At 42.0% G+C, this 19,660-nt stretch overlaps 1 protein-coding gene across 5 annotated transcripts in view; it reads left to right on the forward strand.

Moving 5' to 3' along the window:
• rgs12b (regulator of G protein signaling 12b) overlaps positions 1-14,775 on the forward strand; it is a 61,926-nt gene extending 47,151 nt beyond the window's left edge. For 2 of the 5 annotated variants that reach the window (XM_037765597.1, XM_037765598.1), the window contains exons 7-19: positions 3,791-3,960; positions 4,799-4,891; positions 5,058-5,201; positions 6,853-7,035; positions 8,173-8,323; positions 8,462-8,556; positions 8,828-9,040; positions 9,905-9,978; positions 10,124-10,250; positions 11,050-11,146; positions 11,301-11,371; positions 12,969-13,140; positions 13,454-14,775. In XM_037765597.1, the coding sequence (XP_037621525.1) occupies positions 3,791-3,960; positions 4,799-4,891; positions 5,058-5,201; positions 6,853-7,035; positions 8,173-8,323; positions 8,462-8,556; positions 8,828-9,040; positions 9,905-9,978; positions 10,124-10,250; positions 11,050-11,146; positions 11,301-11,371; positions 12,969-13,140; positions 13,454-14,079 (2,216 nt within the window). In that variant the 3' untranslated portion in view covers positions 14,080-14,775. The remainder of the gene's footprint in view (positions 1-3,790; positions 3,961-4,798; positions 4,892-5,057; positions 5,202-6,852; positions 7,036-8,172; positions 8,324-8,461; positions 8,557-8,827; positions 9,041-9,904; positions 9,979-10,123; positions 10,251-11,049; positions 11,147-11,300; positions 11,372-12,968; positions 13,141-13,453) is intronic. The other 3 variants (XM_037765599.1, XM_037765600.1, XM_037765601.1) reach the window with 3 other exon arrangements.
• The last annotated feature ends 4,885 nt before the right edge of the window (positions 14,776-19,660 follow it).

Below are 19,660 nucleotides of genomic sequence, written 5' to 3' on the forward strand. Positions count from 1 at the left end.
GATAACTTGACTTCTGCACCTCCTCATGGCTCTGTTTTCAGGCTTTAGAAAATCAACCCCGTGACGGGAGACTTTGACCAATCACAGGTCATTTCATTGAGAGAGCGTTCCTATTGGCTGTTCTCCGGTCATGTGACCGGAACTTAGCGTTCATCACCAGCTTTAACAATGGCGGCGGTGTCACAAGCTTTCTCATTTTACAGCTAAACAGTACACTACAAGAAGTTTCTGAAAACATTTGAGGTGAGAAATAGGCATTACAGTAACATAATATTGATTCATATTTGATCAGCGCTGCCTAGTTTGACCGTTTGGTGGGAGATCGCGAGTGATTGACAGCCGGCGCTCATAGACGGCAGCTGGACAGCAGACCTCAGATCAGCTCTTACTGCTTGTTTTTTTGGAGGACGCAGAGGCACATGATTTTATCAGGTTACCTGTTTCATGTACTACTGTCACGATATAGCGACCAATTTATAAAAATAACTTTTTTTAATCATATTTGCTCCAATCTCGCCTACTTCATCTTTAAGTCCTGAAGTTACTTGACAAAAACAACTTAGTTAGCTTTAAGGAAAAATCATGGTTTGTGTTAAAATAATTCCGGAAGTGCCGTAACTTAAGTACGGACGTTACATGACAAATAAATCAACGTTAACTTCTGGTTTCACACGGGACACGAACACCGGTCTCCTGGGCGAAAGTCTAGTACTTTTTGACCCACACATCCACCCACACCTCCTCCCTATACACGGCATTCGCCGCTATTTATACTTTCCGTGTCACGTGGATTACATAAGAATTGATTTCGTGCTGACCATTACGAAAAAAAAATTGAAATTCGTATCTATATATACAAATCCATACATTCAATTTCATGACTATTTCACAAACTGCTGTGCGACTAAGCTGAAATGTACCCTCTGTGAAATGTATACTTCTAGTATTTTATCAAGCATTTTACTTTTTTGGTTTCTTTTGGCTGTGAAAGACAGGGGAAACCATTCACTATCAATTGAATTTTTATTTTGAAGAGGAAAAGTTAAGAATATTTCAACTTGTGCATTTATATGAAATGGCATCTGAGACTCCCTTCTTGTAGTTTACAGCCAGATATGACTGTTGTGATGCACCTTTATAGTGTTGGCCTGTGTCTGTGATAGACTGGTGAGCTATCCAGAGTGTGTGTGGTGATAGACTCCAGCCTCTGTGACACTGAACAGGATAAGTGGTTAAGAAGAGAATGGATGGCAGCAGGAGTCTTAGGAGCTGTTTACTACGCACTTTGAAACTGAATGAGCCGGAAAGACATAATCCACGGTATTAAAACTGTCACTGATAACATCATGAAACTGGTGAAACATCACACTGGAATTATTCATTAATAGCCAAGTTTCCAATCACACAGGACTTTAGCTGTGAGCAGAATACTGTTCTTAAATCCTCCTCATTTACAGAGTTTGCGTGGTCTCGGGCACCTGACCGGTGGTGCCTTCCCTCTGGCTGTTCTTGTTTTTTGTTTTATCTCATCTGAGCATCCCGCTTTTAGTTCATCAGGCCTGAAGCGCTGATATTCTGCTTCTTCTCAGCTTCTCTTTGTGCTTTTGCTTTGCAAGTCTTACCAACACAGACGTACTGAGAGGGCTAGTGGTGGGAAAAATAATGGATTTCTCGATGGATTAAGCATCCATGCACAAAACTCCTTAACTGGAATGTTAAAATAGTGCTTTATGAGTAGTGTTCAAGGTGTTAGGCAAATAGTTTAATAGTGTTGAGAGTTGTTCAAGATTAAATCAACTAGAATGTGAAACATAAATACTACACAAAGATAATGTGTGCAATGGAGCATGTAGTCAACATCCTTTCAACAGTTCTGAACTGAGCTGAACGGCGTGGAGCTGCAGATACTTAAACGATAGTGATGTTACTTTCTCTTTTTCAGTGTTTTTTGTTTATTGACTTTCTGTGGAATAGTATTGTAATGTTGTGTTGTTTTACACAAATCTCTTGTCTTTAACTACGCTAGTATTTGTAGTATTTTCTGATATAATGCAGTGCAAAAGGTGGAACACCGTTTTAGAAGAATGATAATAAGAAGAATTACTACATTACTAAATTATTTTCACTCCATGTTAACTGGGGCTGCTGTGGCTCAGGAGGTGGAGCAGGTCCATTGTTAATCACGAGGTTGGTGGTTCCACCCCCGGCTCTGCATGTGTCCTTGAGCAAAACACTGAATCCCAAGTTGCTTTACAGCCCACTGCTCCCAATGATTAGGATGGGTTAAATGCAGAGGTCAAATTTCACTACATACACACACACACATAAGCCCATAATTAGGGCTGCCCCCTCTCAGTCATCTAAGAAAAGCTGAGCCCCCCGACGTCATCACCCCAAAAAAAAATTACATATTCTCAAACAATATCCTCAGTTTGAATAAAGTGATTCAGTGTACCAAATGAGTTAGTCTGTTTTTATTAAATCAACTTTCTTTAATGACTACAACTCGACAATTTCGTCAACATAAATTAAGTGATGATGTTTTGACGGATTCGCCAAGTGAATCCAGATACATAATATGATCTTTTTTTTGTAACGATTTAATTTATTATAATAGTGTTAGTTATTTTTCTGTTTCATTGTGGTTAAATAAATGTAATTTATGGTTTTGTTAGATTGCTGTTCGGGGCCTCTCTGTGCGTCAAGGTCAAGCGGGAGAGCAAAAAGGTTTTTGACCGCAGTGAAAATGCAAACAAATATGGATTGAAGCAGAATATTTTGTTAGATTTTGCTAAATGCTCAATATATCTTTTTAAATAGTTTTATTTACAGTCTTTTGTATAAATTTTCCAGTAAGTGTGTTATTATGATTTTATTTATACATGAGAAAACCTAAGTTTGACAACCTCTGAGCAGACAAATCCTGGCGAAAAATCCTGTGATCTTTGGCCACCCCCCTAAGGAGGACCTAATCCAGCGGTTCCCAACCTGGGAACCGCTGGATTAGTCGACTAATTGGTCGTTTTGGCCTTAGTCGACTAACCTTTCTTTCGTCAATTAGTCCTTTTTTATGCTTTTTCATGCTGAATGACTTATTTCCAAGAAACGTATGAGCACATCTCTGGTAAACACAAGATTTAAAGTGGTGTTTTGTGTGATTCTTTGTGGAGAAACTCAGTTTTACAGATCTGTCGATTAAATCAACTAATTGGTTAGTCAACTAATTTCTTTGGTCGAGGACAAAATAAACATGCACAGGACCCATAGACCATACTTGTCAACCTTGCAACCTCAAAAATAGGAAGGATTTCAAAACCAAATCATGAAGTACATTCATTTAATACACATGAGTTGAAAGTTCAAACAAATGTGTAATATCAGTAGCGTAGGGATTGTGTGAGTGAAAGTGTGCTGCGGGGGTGTTGCGTTGCAAAGTGAAAGATAAAGCAACGGCAAACCACAGCAGGGACACGTGTGGGAGGAGGAGGTTTCGCTGGCCTGGCTGCTCCTTATCACCGGCATAGGATAGGACACACCATGCCACTGATAGTGCTGCCTTCAGGTAGAGCACCTGCAGACAGAGAAAAATAAAGCAACAAACGGGCAGGAAATAACCATTTGATTTTAACTATATCAACCCTTCCCAGACCAGACAACCCAATGATTATGTTGTTGTAGATGAAAAGTATGGAAATCAAAAATTGAGATGCAAAAAAAAAAAGAAGTTTTTTAATCATTGCACCCTGAATCAGATCATTTCATGTTGTGTGTATTTGTGTTTGTTGTACAGAACTTAACAGCGTGGAGCTGCAGGGCTGCAGCAGCGACAACAGTCTGAACAGTAATGCCAGCCTGCCCAGCGTTCAGAGCCACCGGCGCCACACTGAGAGGAGAGTGGCCAGCTGGGCTGTCTGCTTCGAGAGACTTCTGCAGGACCCCGTGGGAGTCCGCTACTTCTCGGTACTATCACAGCACATGGCTGGTGTTAGCCGGCACGTTCGCATAACAGAAAGGCTATGTTTCCTCCCAACTATTAAAAGGACAGACCCACAATAGACCCGTATTGTCTTTATTAGGGGGGGCACAGACGGTCTTTAGGGGGAGATAGCAGGTCACTGTAGCACTGTGTGTCAAGTTGTTCTAATCATAAATCAGAAATAAACGTGAATTAATAAATTAAAATAAATTGTGAATTAAGGGCTTAGAGCTTTATGATTGAAGTATATGATGGCCATCCCCATGCTCTATTATGTCTCATAAGTTGTTGCAGTCATTTTTGGGTTGATACCATTTGTTACACAGATTTGGTGCTAAATTTAACCATTTTTACCACTCAAGAATTAAATAATCCCTCCAAAATACCACATTAAGACACCAAAACACCATAGAAAAAGCCATGCTGTGATTGATTTGGTATCAAAAACCTTTTGACATTTTGAGATTTCTGCAAGAATTGTATTTTTCAGCGATTGGATGGCGAGCACTTCTGTTGTGTAAACTGCTCAGAAACCCCCTTATTGTTAATCTAGCTAGGAAAGCCATCCATCCTCTGAATGCTTAAGGTCTCTAGTTTGTGGTTGTAAAGTCTCTTAAAGACAGTAATGTCAGTCGGCATCGCTGGCGATCCCGCGGTTCTCAGAGGGATAAGCAAATCTTTCTGATGTTGCAAAGTTAAAAGCTAAATCAGCTTTGCTTCTGTCAGCTGGGTTTTCTGGGTCTTCTGACTTTGTGTGTATATACTGTATAGTTGTCCAGATTGTTCCTAATTGTTGATCCACATTTAATTCTTGTGTTGCAGGAGTTCCTAAAGAAAGAGTTCAGTGAGGAGAACATCCTGTTCTGGCAGGCCTGTGAGTTCTTCAGCCACGTCCCTGAGAATGACAAGAAGCAGGTAATGGACATACAAGACATCGTTTGATCACACACACGCATCCATTTACACCCCAGTAATGAGGGGAAATGTTATCCTTTAGTCATTCCTTATCTTTTCTCCCTCTCTGTCTTATCACCTTGTCCTTTTTTATCTATACCTCCACCCTCCATGTTCCCTTCTCCAGCTCTCTCAGCGTGCCAGGGAGATCTACAACAGCTTCCTGTCCAGTAAAGCCACAACGCCGGTCAACATCGATAGTCAAGCTCAGCTCGCTGACGACATACTCAACGCCCCCCGACCTGACATGTTCAAGGAGCAGCAGTTGCAGGTAGCGTGTCAACCAAAACACAAATTTATTTGTTGAAATCTCGAGGTTATTAGCAGCAACCACTTCTATCAAAGAGAAAGCATCTGCTCCAGGATCTGTACTCAGATGACACTGACCCCTGACCTTCCTCCTGAAGGGGAAAGTGATTAAAGGCTTTCCCTGAGGGGCAGATTTATTATTACTCATAAAACTGACACAACATAAAGTCGACTATTCATTTTCCTCTTTTTTCTAGCATCATTGATGTGAATGGCTTCTTAGACGTGCATGTCGTGGGGGGGGTGGGGGTGAGGGGGTTTTGTTGACAGGCTCTATTAATTTCAGCAGCTGAGCTCAGATGTTCAAACTCTGATAAGACAAACACACATCAAAGTGTGAGATGAGCTTTTCCAAAATACCCCTGGGCTCGTTAAGATCTCGTGCCACCATTGGGGCCTCACATTAATTCTCCCCAGAGGACAGAGAATCTATTTTTGTAACCAACCATCGATTTTAGGACTCCAAGAAAATATGACGTTTTCTATGTCGTGAACATAGACTGTATATAAAGATGGACGGCGCGTCTCCACTTCCTCCCACTGTACAAACTTGAAGCCAGAGTATCCTGGATACTGGAGCTGCCATCTTGAGATTCACTGTTCATTTTGGCAGCTATTTTATTATTAATAAGTGGCCAAATTGTATTATTAACAAGTTATTTCACATAAAATCTTATCATTATCTGATGAAAAACACAGGTTGAATGATTAAGAATGCAGCTTTGCAGTTAGTTCAAGTCCTCCTGACACTGTTGAACCAATCACGAGCGAAGCACGGCCGCAGCTTGTCAGTGAGAGAGACTCACAGCTGTAAATCATTACGTCTCACCCCCTTTTTATAGCATCAAATAACAAATTAAAAACAAACTTAACAGAAAATTGAACACTTGAACATGCATCAGCATGATAAGAACTGCCTAAAATGACAGAAACCATCTTTGGGAAAAATGTATTTGACGTGTACTTTGACTTTTTAGTTTGGCCCATGTCTAATCTGCTAACATGGAGGGGGCAGGCTTTATGACCTATACTGCAGCCAGCCACCAGGGGGCGATCCAGATGTTTTGGCTTCACTTTTTGGGAGCTGTCGTATCGTCCATCTTTATATACAGTGTATGGTCGTGAGCATGAACACCCTCAAGGGGGATATTAGACTTTTACTTTAAAGCTAGGGTCTGTAGTGTTGTTCAAAAACATTTTTGTTGTATTTGTTGAATTTCTCATTATATCCAAACAGCGATCAATAAATCAAATGCTCTGACAAAGAAAAGAAAAAATCTGGTATCTGTGGCTGTCGCAGGCCTGAAATAAACCCTATCTGCCTGCCCACCTGCGTGCACTCTGCCCGTGCACTCATTGCGTGTCACCAAAGTATTCCATAAGCTGCTAGCTTGAAAGCTGGGAGTACTAACAATAGCCAGTTTGCCATTCTTAATCCTCTCTAATTATCTTCCTTTCTCCCGTCCTCCTTGCATTCTGTCGTAAGTTTTGTTTGCCATTGCATGTTTTTCCCCTTTCCTTTCTAGTTTTGCCTTTTTCTGTCCTCCTTTTTTGTGTCCCTGCATTTTCTGTTGCCCACTGATGACGCCTATCCTTCCCTTTCCCCCCTTTAGATCTTCAACCTGATGAAGTTCGACAGCTACACGCGGTTCCTCAAGTCTCTGCTGTACCAGGAGTGCATGCTGGCGGAGGTGGAGGGGAGGCCCCTGCCCGACCCGTACCACGTCCCCAGCAGCCCCACCTCCAAACACAGCACCACCGGCTCCGACCGCTCCAACCTGTCCACGCCCAAGAAGGTAACACAACATAAAGCCGCCGCAAACACTTCCAACTTGGCTGCGTCTTGTCACAGTTTTCACAGTATTAGTGTCGGGATACACAGAAACTTGGAGAATTGGGAAATATATATGGAAAAATCTATAATCCACAGTCATATATAAAACAAATATGTCAATATGATGAGAATCAAAGAATTGCTTTTTAGATTTTTACAGTTCTGTGAAATTAGTCTTATTAAAAAAATATGTTTTTAAGAGCTGGAATGATTATTGACATCTAGTAGAATAGATCAGTGGTTCCCAAAATATTTTCCTTAAAGCCCCCCCTACTTGTGTTCAAATCCTAGAACAAAATCCTCTCCAATTTGAATAAAGCGATTCAGTGTATTAAATTAGTTAGTCTTTTTTTAATAAATCAACTTACTTCAGGTCGTGTCTCTCTTTGTGTGCGGCAAGCGGGAGAGCAAACAGTTCTTTGACCGCATTGAAAAAGTTGTTTTGGAAAACATCAGCAAATATGGATTGAAGCAGAATATTTTGTAAATATGTTGGGAATTTTTTGGAAATGATTACATCCATCTTTTTTAAATACATTTTGACTTTTGGACTTTGTAACACTCTGGAGTTATTGGAAATGTTTGGATCACAGGAGTCGGGATTCTTTCACAACAATGACCCGCTAGCTGTACACTATCCCGCTTATTACACGGCTACTTACTGAAGAAATCAATATTTTGACACAAAAACGGTCCGCCAGAGTCTGACATCTGAACTGCGCCCATAGCAACGATCTGTTATACATAGCAATGGTCTGTTATACAGAAATTACAGACCGCAGAACGCCGTGATTGACCAATCAGAATTGACTATTCAACACAGCCGTGTAATAAAGTATGTTATTATGATTTTAGTTATACATGTTTTTGACAACCTCAGAACAGACAAATCCTGGTGCACCCCCTGAGGTCGGGAACCACTGAATAGATGACACATTTTGGGGTGCGAGTATTGGCCAAGCATTTGTCTTGTCTGTTTATATTTCTGTTTGTGTTCTCCAATAGGGTTGCATTCATCTTTTAGCAGGTTTCTTTGTGTATATCTGTGTGTTTGCACCTGTGTCTACCCCTCTTCATTTATTTTGTTTGTGTCTTACAGGAGGACAAAAAGAGCAAGTCGGGCAGATCTTTAAACGAGGACGGTCGGGATGATTCAGGAGACCGGAAGAAAGGCTTGTTCTTCTCCTGGTCCCGCAACAGGAGCTTCGGCAAAGGTCCCAAGAAACGAGAGCTGACCGACTTCAACTACAGTCAGTAGTTTTAAACCTGTTTAAAATGTTATTGTTTTTTTATAATGGATGCATCCAAACTAGAGGGTTGTTTGTCATGTTGGATATAGAGGGGTTGTCTTTCTTTTAAACACTACTGATGAGTGTATTACTTTTCAGATTTCTCTGGCAGCAATGGTCGCCGTGAATCCCAGGGCTCGCTGTCTTCAGGAGCCAGTCTGGAGCTGGGGACGTCGGGGTCGGGGAAGAACGAGGTCAGTCTGGAAAGAGACATCAGCAGATAATTAGTTCAGACATTGCATTAATGGGCACATAGACATTCATTTCAGCATGGAGCGGCTTTATCTTCACCTTTTTCCTCTCAATTTATCTGCTTTAATAGTAACTCAAACAACTGAACACTGAGAATGCTGAAATAACGTCAGACTGTCTGTTGTTTTTCCTCCTCTCAACCTCCATTTTTAACCCTCCTCTCACTATCCTCCTCTCCCCCTCCCTGTCTATGTCTCTGTTTTCCTCCTTCAGGGTGATGTAGCCCGTGGTGCAGTATCAGTGTCAACAGAGCGTGGAGGGATCAGCGCCCCCTTGAGGCAGTGTAACATAAGCTTGCCGGACGGCTCATGTTGCTCTGTGCCACTGAGGGCCGGGGTGTCTATCAGGGACCTGCTGCTGGGCCTCTGTGAGAAGCTCTGCATCAACCTGGCAGCTATAGACCTCTTCCTGGTTGGAGGGGAGAAGGTATGACACAAGTAGATGAAGGGCTAAATACCTTTATTATGGGCTTCAAAGCTCTTTAGACAAATTATTAAAAACCACAACAAATCACACTAAACCAAATTAAGCAAACAAAATAACGTCAGAGTTGGTTGTTACCAAAGAAAACAATAAAATGATTTTAAAGCAGCAAATTTGAAGGTTTTTGACTTAAAACAAAGCAATTTTACATAATTTTGGACCATTATTATCACTATAGATAACCCCCCAAAAATTTAAAGACAAAAATTGCTTTAGTTGAACTATTATTTAATTATTCACCCACCCATATCACAGTCTACATCTGAACATTTAATTCTTTTGGCAATGTTTGCCCTGTAAAATCATACTCTGTAAATCAAAAGAGCAGATTCAGAAAACAGAACAATATGTTACCAGTGCGTAACATCGAGGATTGATAAACAACCAGTAGTATATATATATTTTAATTTCCATTGCGGTTTAACACTAGGCCTACAGAAAAAAAACAGTCAGACACTTCCCACATCTATGTGTAATGATGAACCCGCAGAATTACAGCAGACAGTTCCACAACTTGACTGTTTTGAGTCAGTCTAGCTGCTCAACAGGCAATAGTTTGACAACATGTGAGTCATATCAACTTAATAAGGTCACAATATGTCAAACTTGTTTGATGCACTAGGCCAAAAAAAATTATTAAAGCAGCTTTAATAAATGATAATTACTCAGAAAGTGGCATTTCACAGGTTCAGAGATCAGTAATTGTTGCAGGTTTATCAGTTATCAGTGATCACACTTTAGGGTTTGGCAACTATCTGAGCGTCTTTCATGATGGCTTCTCTCTTATTCTCTGTCTCACTCTCTCAGCCACTTGTTTTAGACCAAGACTGTATGACGTTATGCTCTCGGGACCTCCGACTAGAAAAACGCACTCTCTTCAGGTACAGTAATGAGCAGTAATCACCATACACCAACAATACTAGGAGTAAAACTGAGAGAAAATGCTGGTCTTGAAACCATGATTACTGTTTACGCTGCTGCTACAGAATCCTACAGAAAACGTTCATTCTGTTTTCTTCTTTTCAGACTCGACTTGGTCCCTATTAACCGCTCAGTGGGCCTAAAAGCAAAGCCCACCAAGCCGGTGACTGAGGTCCTCAGGCCTGTGGTGGCCAAATACGGCCTGCACCTCGCTGACTTGGTGGCACGCATTGTAAGTCCCCCCTCATCCCCCCTCATTCTGGCTGCCTGTAGATAGAAGAAGAAATAGAAAGGCAAAGTCCCGCTCCTTCCAGTGGACACCATGGGACCTTATTTTGGAAAAAATATGTAAGGTAGTCAACGGCGAGATCCCATTTGAATTATGTCATGAATCACACATATGATGTTTGTCAATTCAAAACATAATTTAGAAGTCAAGAAAGCCGCAGTTTTATCGTAGGTTTTGTCGTAGTACCATTTAGTTTTGTGTGAAACTGCTCAGTGAACTACATCTCTCGTCTCGCACAATATATGTCACCAACACTAGCTAGCTAGCTAACTTAGCTATGACCACGCACAGATGAAACATTATCTTACCTGATGTGTTTTATCCAGCAACTCCTGGTCTTTTTATCAGCCGGGAAGAGAAAGAACAAGCGAGACCCGTTGCTGGTGTGAGTACATCCCAGTACGAAACACACAGGTATCGTAGTTCAGAGAGAGAGAGACGTCCTTTACGGGACTGTTGGGTGTGTAGTCTTTCTAATTTTGTATTTTCACCGTCTGATACTTCAACAGTTGACTTGCAAAATTAGCTTTTAAATTGACAAACATCATATGTTCGATTCATGGCGCAATTCAAATGGGATCAAAAAATATTTGTCTCTCGCCGTTGACTACTGTTCATATTTTTTCCGAAATAAGGTCCAATGGTGGTCCACCGGAAGGGGCGGGACTTCGGCTCTCTAGACAGACAGGCAGCGTATCTGATGACGTCAAACTCATATCATTTGTGTGTGTGTGTGATGCAGAGTGGGGAGTTGGAGCCATTAGATCTAGGTCTTCCTATATCCAACCTGGACGGGCTGCGAGTGGTATTAGATATTGCAGAAAACACTCCTGGAAAAGGTAAGGAACACACACACACACACACACACACACACACACTATAATCAGTAAATAAAATTAATGTAATCGTTTGTCTCTCATTGACATCATATCGAACAAAAAGCTGTGTTGCTGTCTCAGTTTTGCATCTGTATGCTCCCTCTCCTTCATTCAGCAGACAAACAGAAAGTAGCTCCCTCTAAGGGCCTCGTCCCGGCCTCGACAAGCAGAAACCAATCGACAACAGTAAGATCTCCCCCAGCTTCTTATTTCCCATTTTTCTTCTCGCTCTGGAATGTTCCATAACCCACAGAATGTCTCCACTTCCTGGTTGATGATGTCACGCTACTAAGTGTCTCTCTCACTGTCTTCAATCACCCATGTCTGTTTGCAATGCGTTAAAAATGTGCGCAGGTGTATGATGTATGTCTCTGTCAGCGTTCGTGACTGTATTTGTGTGCACTGTTGCTGTGGAGCTTCGTCACCCTCTCGAGGTTCCTAATGTTCCATTATTGTGGTCTGCCTGTGGCCGAATGCATCGTGGACTTTCCTCTCTGGTTTGCTGGTTCTCTTTCTTCCGTAACAAACCCAGTGGCCTGGCAATAGCAGCCCAGCCTTGCGGAGCGTTTGCTGGATCACAGACTGCCTCTGTGCACCCGGAAAGGACGTAGTTGCTGGTGGCGGTAGCACTTCAGAATGCTGTGCGGGTTTCCTTGTTATTATTGGGGCTTAAACCTGATTGATGGCCATCTGTAATGGTCATTTATTGCTTTCTTAGTTGATCCTAGAAGATATTTTTCCCGCTTGAAGGGCAGTAGTGTGGCTTTAAGTAGTAGGAGGTTGGTCCCTCTGGTGTTATGGTGTGTTACTGCTAGCCTACATGTTGGTGATGCTTAGTACACACAGTGTTAAGCATTGTAGTTGTCTGAATGGAACATTCCACCTGTCTTTCAATTAGAAACTATCATAGATATATGTTTTACTAGAAGTGTTTTCAATAGAGTGCTACAGGAATGAGTCCTAAAACCTGGAAATGAGTTTGCATTTCAGCACTTCCGGTTCCCTCGTCTGGAACTCAAAGGGTTTTTGGTTAGATGCCTGAAATAAGGTCTGTGGTTAACACAAGCTCAAGAGATTTTAACGTTTTGTCCTACGACATAAAATGCATCAATAAATATCCCACTTTGAAGCCTTTATGTGTCTTAAAAAAGGCGGTTGCTAACAAGTGTCTAAACGAGACTACTAAACGTCATCACGCCGACTCGTCCGCCTTTACAGCCTCGTTGTGTATACTCACACTCATGCGACCGTGGTGTAGTTGTTTATACCCTAACGTTAGCTTTTTACTTCTAAAGATTGCATTTATACTTCAAAACTCATAAAAGTGTTGTTCATTTGTGAAGATTATCTTGCTGAACAAAACGTGTCAGTATCATAAACGCGTGTTTGCCACGGAGCTTATTTTCTGCAATAATCCAAAACCCAATGAAAAACTCCCATTGGCTTTTTGTCGAGGGAACCAGGGCGATGCTAACTTCCTGTTTGGCCAACAGAAATACATAATCCCTGGAGCACTCTATACATGTCATTGATGATGAATTACATAAAGCCAACAAATTCATTATCGTAATTATTTTGATCCTTCTTCTCAAAAGCAGCATCATTGAAACTTGTGCCCCCTGCCGTCCCCCCCCCCACCCCCTCTCCATCAAATTCTCATTTTACAATTTGTCACCATCAGTAGCGCTGGTCCCCACGTGTTGTCATTACTTGTGCCCACACTTGCACCATCATGACTCACCAGGGCTCTCACGCCTCGCTCCGCTCTCCTTGTGGCCCCCAGGGGGAGGACAGGCCGTCAGGGACAGCCGGTTCAGACCACCCCCATGGGGAAAATGGCAAGACTGGGCCCGGCCCAGACACAAGCAGCCGGCCCGTCCCCAACCACTCTGTCTCTATCCATAAGGCTCCGGAGAAAAGAAAGCAGAAAAAGATTAATATAGACGAAGCTGAAGGTAAAGACTGAACGACCTCCCTCTCTCTCTCTCTCTTTTTGTTTCTGTAACTCGGTCGCTGTGATCACACTAACCCTTTGGCCTGTCTGTGGTGTTGCAGAAGCAGCACCAAATGCTTTCAAAGCTAGCTAGCTCCATGTAGCACAGTCACCTCTGCTCCCACTGAATGTAGCTTGGACTTGTCTAACTGATTAATACAAACCCTCTGCTGCATGTTTTCTGAATCACAATCAGTGTGTTTTACTGTTTTTCAAGATGTTATTGTGGGTGATTATTCACATATGTGTGTGTGTGTGTGCGCGTGTGCCTGCAGAGTTCTTCGACCTCATATCCAAAGCTCAGAGCAACCGAGCCGACGACCAGCGAGGCCTGCTAAACAAAAGCGACCTGCAGCTCCCAGATTTTCTGCGCCTGTCGCCGGTGGCAACCAAGCAGGGCGCGCCCCCTCCCTACAACCCTGAGCCCGGTTGCTCCACCCCTTATTCCCATAACCCCAACAACGGCAGCTTCCCTAGCAGCGGTCGCCGGGGCAATAAGGCGAACAGCAACGACAGGGGAGGAGGAGGCGGCGGCACCCACTTGCTCAGCGCGAGCCATCAGTCCCAGAGCTTGGACTCTGCACTGGGAACTGAGAGCGGAGGGGGGAGGAAAGCCAGACCACCCCCTCCGTTTCCCAGCGCCATCTCCCCCATCCACCCGTCCCAGGGTGGCCAGCGTGGTCTCCTCCAGGACTCTGGCAGGGGAGAATCGGTCCAGATGCTGGAGGAGGACACGCTGTCGGATCTGACTCTGGTGGGAGAGGGGGACATTAACAGCCCCAGCCTCAACTACGTCACTCCGTCAGCCCTACAGTGCAAACCCCACCCCCAGCCCCACCCCCGACCCCAACAACAACAAGCACAGGACGGTCGGCCGAGCTCAGGTACTTCCCCAGTGTGAACTCTAAAAAAACTTTTGAACTTTCACCTCTTCCTTCACCTGACTGCGAGCGGGACTGGTGACCCAATGAAGTCAGTTTGAAGTTGGTCACACTTGGCCCCAGAATGCATCCAGATCTCCTCCCTTTATTTCATAAATCACTTTCTACTGTCTAATTAAAATTACGGATCATTTAATTCCAGAAAATACAGCAAGTAATGTAAAAGATTGAGCTTTCATCACATGCCGTAGAAATGAGTGTTAATTTAGTCAAACAACGGATATAGTGAGTTGACATAGTGATGTACTGTATGCACTACCTTCAACAGTCAACAACAGCCTTAAGATAAACCAGGTCAGACCCATGAAGAGAGGAAAGATGGATGCATTAGGCTTGGACAGATCTTGTCCACATTACATTTCCCTGCGTGGTTTGTATCTGTGTGAACTTCTGAGCGGACTTGCTGTGGATTATTTTCTGGAGACGTTAGCTCGAGGACGAGCTCAGGATGACCAGTGCCAAACTCCCTCCTCCAACCCTCCTCCAGTGTACAGAATCTAACAATGCACTTTAGCCAATTACAAACAAGATTTCACACATTTTAAAAAATAATTTTCTCCCTGCTTTGTTTTTATTTGTAACCCTCTGAGACCCACAATAGACCCGTTTTTGTCTTGTTTAAGGGGGTACAGGGGGTCTTTAGGGGGAGATAGCAGGTCAGCAGTAGATGTCACATAGAAGTGATGTACCTCCTCTGAAAGCTGGGAACCAGAAGATTATTTTATTTGAGATGCAGCTCAGCACTGTGTGTCAAGTTTTTCTAGTCATTAATAAACATGAATTAATTAATTAAAGGTCGTGGGTACCCATAGAAACCATTTTCATTCACATATCTTGAGGTCAGAGGTCAAGGGGCCCCTTTGAAAATGGCCATGCCAGTTTTTCCTTGCCTAAATTTAGCCTAACTTTAGAGTGTTATTTAGCCTCCTTCACAACAAGCTAACATGACATGGCTGGTACTAATGGATTCCTTTCATATGATATCTGTATCTTCACTCTGGCTCTAAAACTGAACCTGCTACGGCCGCTGAAAGACAGACTGCGATCCCGCGGGTCTCAGGGGGTTAACCTTTCAAAATGTCCATTTCATGCTACAGGTGGTTGAGCTGCCGAAGGTTCATTTATATATTTGCTAACAATCACTAGCTGTTCCACATCCACAGCGGCATGGCGGCTACATTACTGCACTTCTAAGTGACCCATATATTGTTTTCAACTTATTACATTGCTTTTGAGCACACTGCATGCTGACGCGGCGGGCCTGACCCCATGAATACAAACATATGCTACAGCACCATGAACACACACATTTTGCTCAGCTGTTTCTTCGTCGACTCGAGCACAGTACACTCTGTGTTTCCACCGCCCCTCTCTCGCCTCGGGCGTTTCTCGTGTCACTCACGAAAACAGACTGCAGCGAGCGCGCGCACACATGCAGCCCTCGCTCTCTGACCAGATGATCCAGAAACGTCTGCACTGACTGTACACAAGCGGTTTCCCCTTTTTCATCTCCACTTTTTTATTCTTTGCACTACATCACACGGCAGCATCTGTTTTCTTTTCCTTCTTTCTTTCCACAGTCTAGCAATTCAACAGTGTTCTTTCCCTGCAGGGTTTCAGCTGGAGAAGTGGACTAACAAGTCAAACCGTTTCACTTTTTAAAGGTTTCCCTCTTACTTTATCCTGTACTATATTGTCATTAATTTATCCCACGTCCTTTTCATTTTTACAGTCCATCAGTTAAAAGTATTAATTTGTATATAGTCAACTTTGTGAAATCACCGTATTGCTGTAGTCATCGTTGAACTGCAATGCTGTCTCTTCAGTTGTGTCACAATAGAAATCAATTCCCCTCTCCTCTGTTCAGTCGACTGTACTGTCTGTAAATAGATCAAATAAATGTTTTAAAGGTTGAACTCTCTCTGCAGAGCCTCTTGTGAGCGGCCTCCTTTCTTTTCTTAGACTATCAATAATATCCGGTTTATTCTATTCGCCTCACTTCATTTGCTACGAGTGTGTGTGCGCCTCAAATTTGTCCTCGGCGCTTCCGTGCATGGAGGCACTGAGCTGGGCTCAGTGTTTACGTGCAGCTTTTCATCAAAGTATTTATATGCATCTTCATTTCTAATGTCAAACACAATGTCACCTGCACGGGAATAGCCAGTGATGGGATGTAACTGTACTGTACAGTAAATATAAGTACACTTATGAAGTACAGTTTGAGGTAGTTGTACTTTACTTGAGCATTTCCATTTGCTGCTATATTTGATTCTTAAGTTATACTGTACTACATTTATCTGACAGCTGTAGTTACTTTGCAGGTTACGTTTTTACATAAAAAGACACGACTGTTTTATAAAAAAAAAAAAAATAGTAAGTGTAGTGTTACAGGTCAAATTGCACAACATTACACAATAGCTAATATTGGCTTTTATCTCAGGTTATCAGACTCTAATGTATTTTTCTGAAATTAACCAACAGCTATCCCAGCTTGTTCTCTTTCCCAGGGTATCAAATGCAGACTCTTTGTCACGGCTGTCGGTAGGGCTGTTGCAATATTGTAATACCGCTAAATACTAGAGCAAGTACTCTACCTTGTGCCAACATTTTGACATTCAGTATGATAGCAACCAGACGCAACCAAAGCGCAGCTGAAAAATACCTGCTGCGTCTCCTTGCCCTTCTGTGTTCTGCATTTAACAATAAACAAGTATTTAATTTGTTTTAAAACTGTCATCTTTGTCATTTAAAAAGCAACAATATACCTAATAATAGCCTAACAATAAAACATATTTATATAGCACTAAAGTCTGAATAAATAAAGTTATTTACAGCCCTAGCTGTCGGCGTTTGATACCGTTGCACAAGGCACCCTTAAGCGCCGGTATGCAGTGCACCGGTCTTTCCATTAACTACAATGTAAACCCGTCTGCGGCAACATGAAACGCTCAGGGAAAGTGCTGTGGTGACGTAGTTTAAAGGGCCACTAAAGAGCCACACAGTGCGGTCAGGAGGGGAGGTGGATGGGTCCAACAAGACAAGGCTTTCATCCAGGGGACCGCTGTTTGTGTCCCGTGCATTAAGTTTATCTTTCATGTTACAATCAGCTTATTGTTCGTGTCATGTTGACAACGTCAAGTCACATTTTCACTCTACAAATGTAGTAATTTTAAGCCCAACCTTGATGTTTTTTCCTAAACCTAACTAGTGGTTGTATTGACTGAACCTAAGCAAGTGTTTTTGTCTAATTCACAACATTAAGTTCATGTTTACTGCGAGCAAAAAGTGATGCCGAAGCGTCAGTATGTGATGAGTTGGGATGACAACGTGTTGGCTATCGTTGACATGATTTTTCAACTAAGAGATTCTTCAGTTTGTTTTTTCCTCTGATTTTGACCTCTGACCGCCTCTCTCCTATTTATCTTACTTGATATTCCTCTCCTCTCTCTTTTGCCTCTTCTGTGTGTGTGTGTGTGTTTGTGTGCAGGACAGGGCTTTTGTTTTGGGGTACAAAGGCTTTTGGGGGAACTGGGCTATTAGCTATGCATGGGTTCCCCTCTGCTCAACGCCTTATTAGGCAAGCTTTGTCATGCAGGGCTCTTTGGGAGCCCAGAAAACAAAACTAGCTTCTGTTTCCACCTTGTCCTCACACACACACACACACAGTTACATGCACACATACACACACATACTCATTTTCACTTCACACATACATGTTCACACTCACCTACACACACAGCGTCTACATCTGAGTGCATCTTTTGCATCACATGATGATTTTATTCTGAAGAGGTTTTCATTAGAAAAATTCGTCAGTGTTATCAGTTGAGTTTGTGTTTCCTCCGGGACTGACATGTGACAACAGCAGAAATTAAATTTAATAGTCCATATAATTAAGCAAAACATGTTTGTGCAGAAACAGAGAGAGATCGAGAGAGAGCTCGAGAGAGGGGAACCATCTTTGCCTGTTCCATTTGTCCTCTGCGATATGTGAGTCTGTGGGACTTTAAATGTTCACCAGAAGACTATGTCCGGGGAAAATAAATATGAAATGACAAGAAACAAGTATTTGTATCTATGACGACAGTGGAAACTCGAGTTGTGTGCTTGAGGGTCACAAAAGAGCTTGAAGACCATAAAATTTGTTTGATGAAACACAATTCAGTAAAATCCTCACTTGAATAGCCTATCGATGAAATGCTGAGATTTCGTCATAGTAAACCAATCTCTGGGTATGATTCTTGTTTCCATGCTGCAGGACCCAGTGAGTTATCTTCCTGCTGCTGTAATTGCATGGGAAAACCTTGTTCACAGAAACTGTTGTATGAATACAGTTTTGGCTTTGGTGCTTCAATTCACCGGCTCTTGCTGGGACCATTGCCCATGTCCTCTGGCCAACAAAATAATTGCCTCCTGAGTGCATTAGCACAATTTAGCTTCTAATCTCACCTGGCTCCACCTGCTGGTGAGTGAAGGGATAAAACAAAAAAAATGGTGGACAGAGAGGAACAGGGTCATGTCTAGAAGGTAACCAGCAAATTGTGAAATGTGATCTGAAAGAGAAGGAAAGGAAACAATATCTCAGCTGATCTAGGGCTGTATTGGATTAAAATAAGTAATTATTCCTTCATTTGACAACTATAAGAGTGTGAAAGAGAGAGTAGTACACAGTTGCACTTTAATAGCTAATGCACACCCACACAGGTGTTTTCAAGATGTTAAGTGGAGGAAAGAATCTGCCAAAAATAAAAAAGAAAATGTGTAAAGAAAAGAACACAAATAAATAAGTTTGGGGAAATAAATAAGGGGTGAAATGCAAATGGAAAATCGTGCATAAATAAATAAAAAATAAATAAATAAATATGAAATAATTAAAATATAAATGCAAAAATAAATAAATAAGATAATTGCATAAATAAATTTAAAAATTACAAAAAATAAATGCATAAATAAATAAATAAAAAGGAAGATTATACAGAAGAGTAAGTAAAAAAGGGAAATATAAATTTATGTCACATTTAATCAATAAATTAATGGCTACATTTATTTTTAATATTATTTGTAACTACATTTAATGAGTAATTTATGTATTTATTGAGTTTTTTATTTTTATTATTTTGTCAGATTCCATCCTCCACAGTAAAGATGTAATGTGTCTCTATGGAGATGAGGGAGATGTCAATCAGCTATAGGCCCCGCCCACTCAGTCTAATCAGGCAGCAGGTGGAAACACCTGCAGACCTGAGGCTGTGCATTTTCATACCTCTTCTCTTGTAACACTAACTTTGAGTCACAAACTTCAACAGAGCTATGTTGTGCTCTTGTAACAGGTCGTCTCACTTGCGGTTGGTGAGTAGGACGGACCTGTAACGTCAGTAACGTTATATATACTGTAGTTAACCTGCTGTATCTGCTACTCTCTTTAGCCGGCCGGCGGCTCTGTGAGGCTGCTGTGAGCTAACATGCTAACAATGCTAACATGCTGATGTTGAGCAGGTAGACAATGTTTACCATGTTTCCTCAGTTAGCTTAGAGCAACCT

This window comes from Sebastes umbrosus, chromosome 3, assembly GCF_015220745.1.
Source record: "Sebastes umbrosus isolate fSebUmb1 chromosome 3, fSebUmb1.pri, whole genome shotgun sequence".
NCBI lineage: Eukaryota > Metazoa > Chordata > Actinopteri > Perciformes > Sebastidae > Sebastes > Sebastes umbrosus.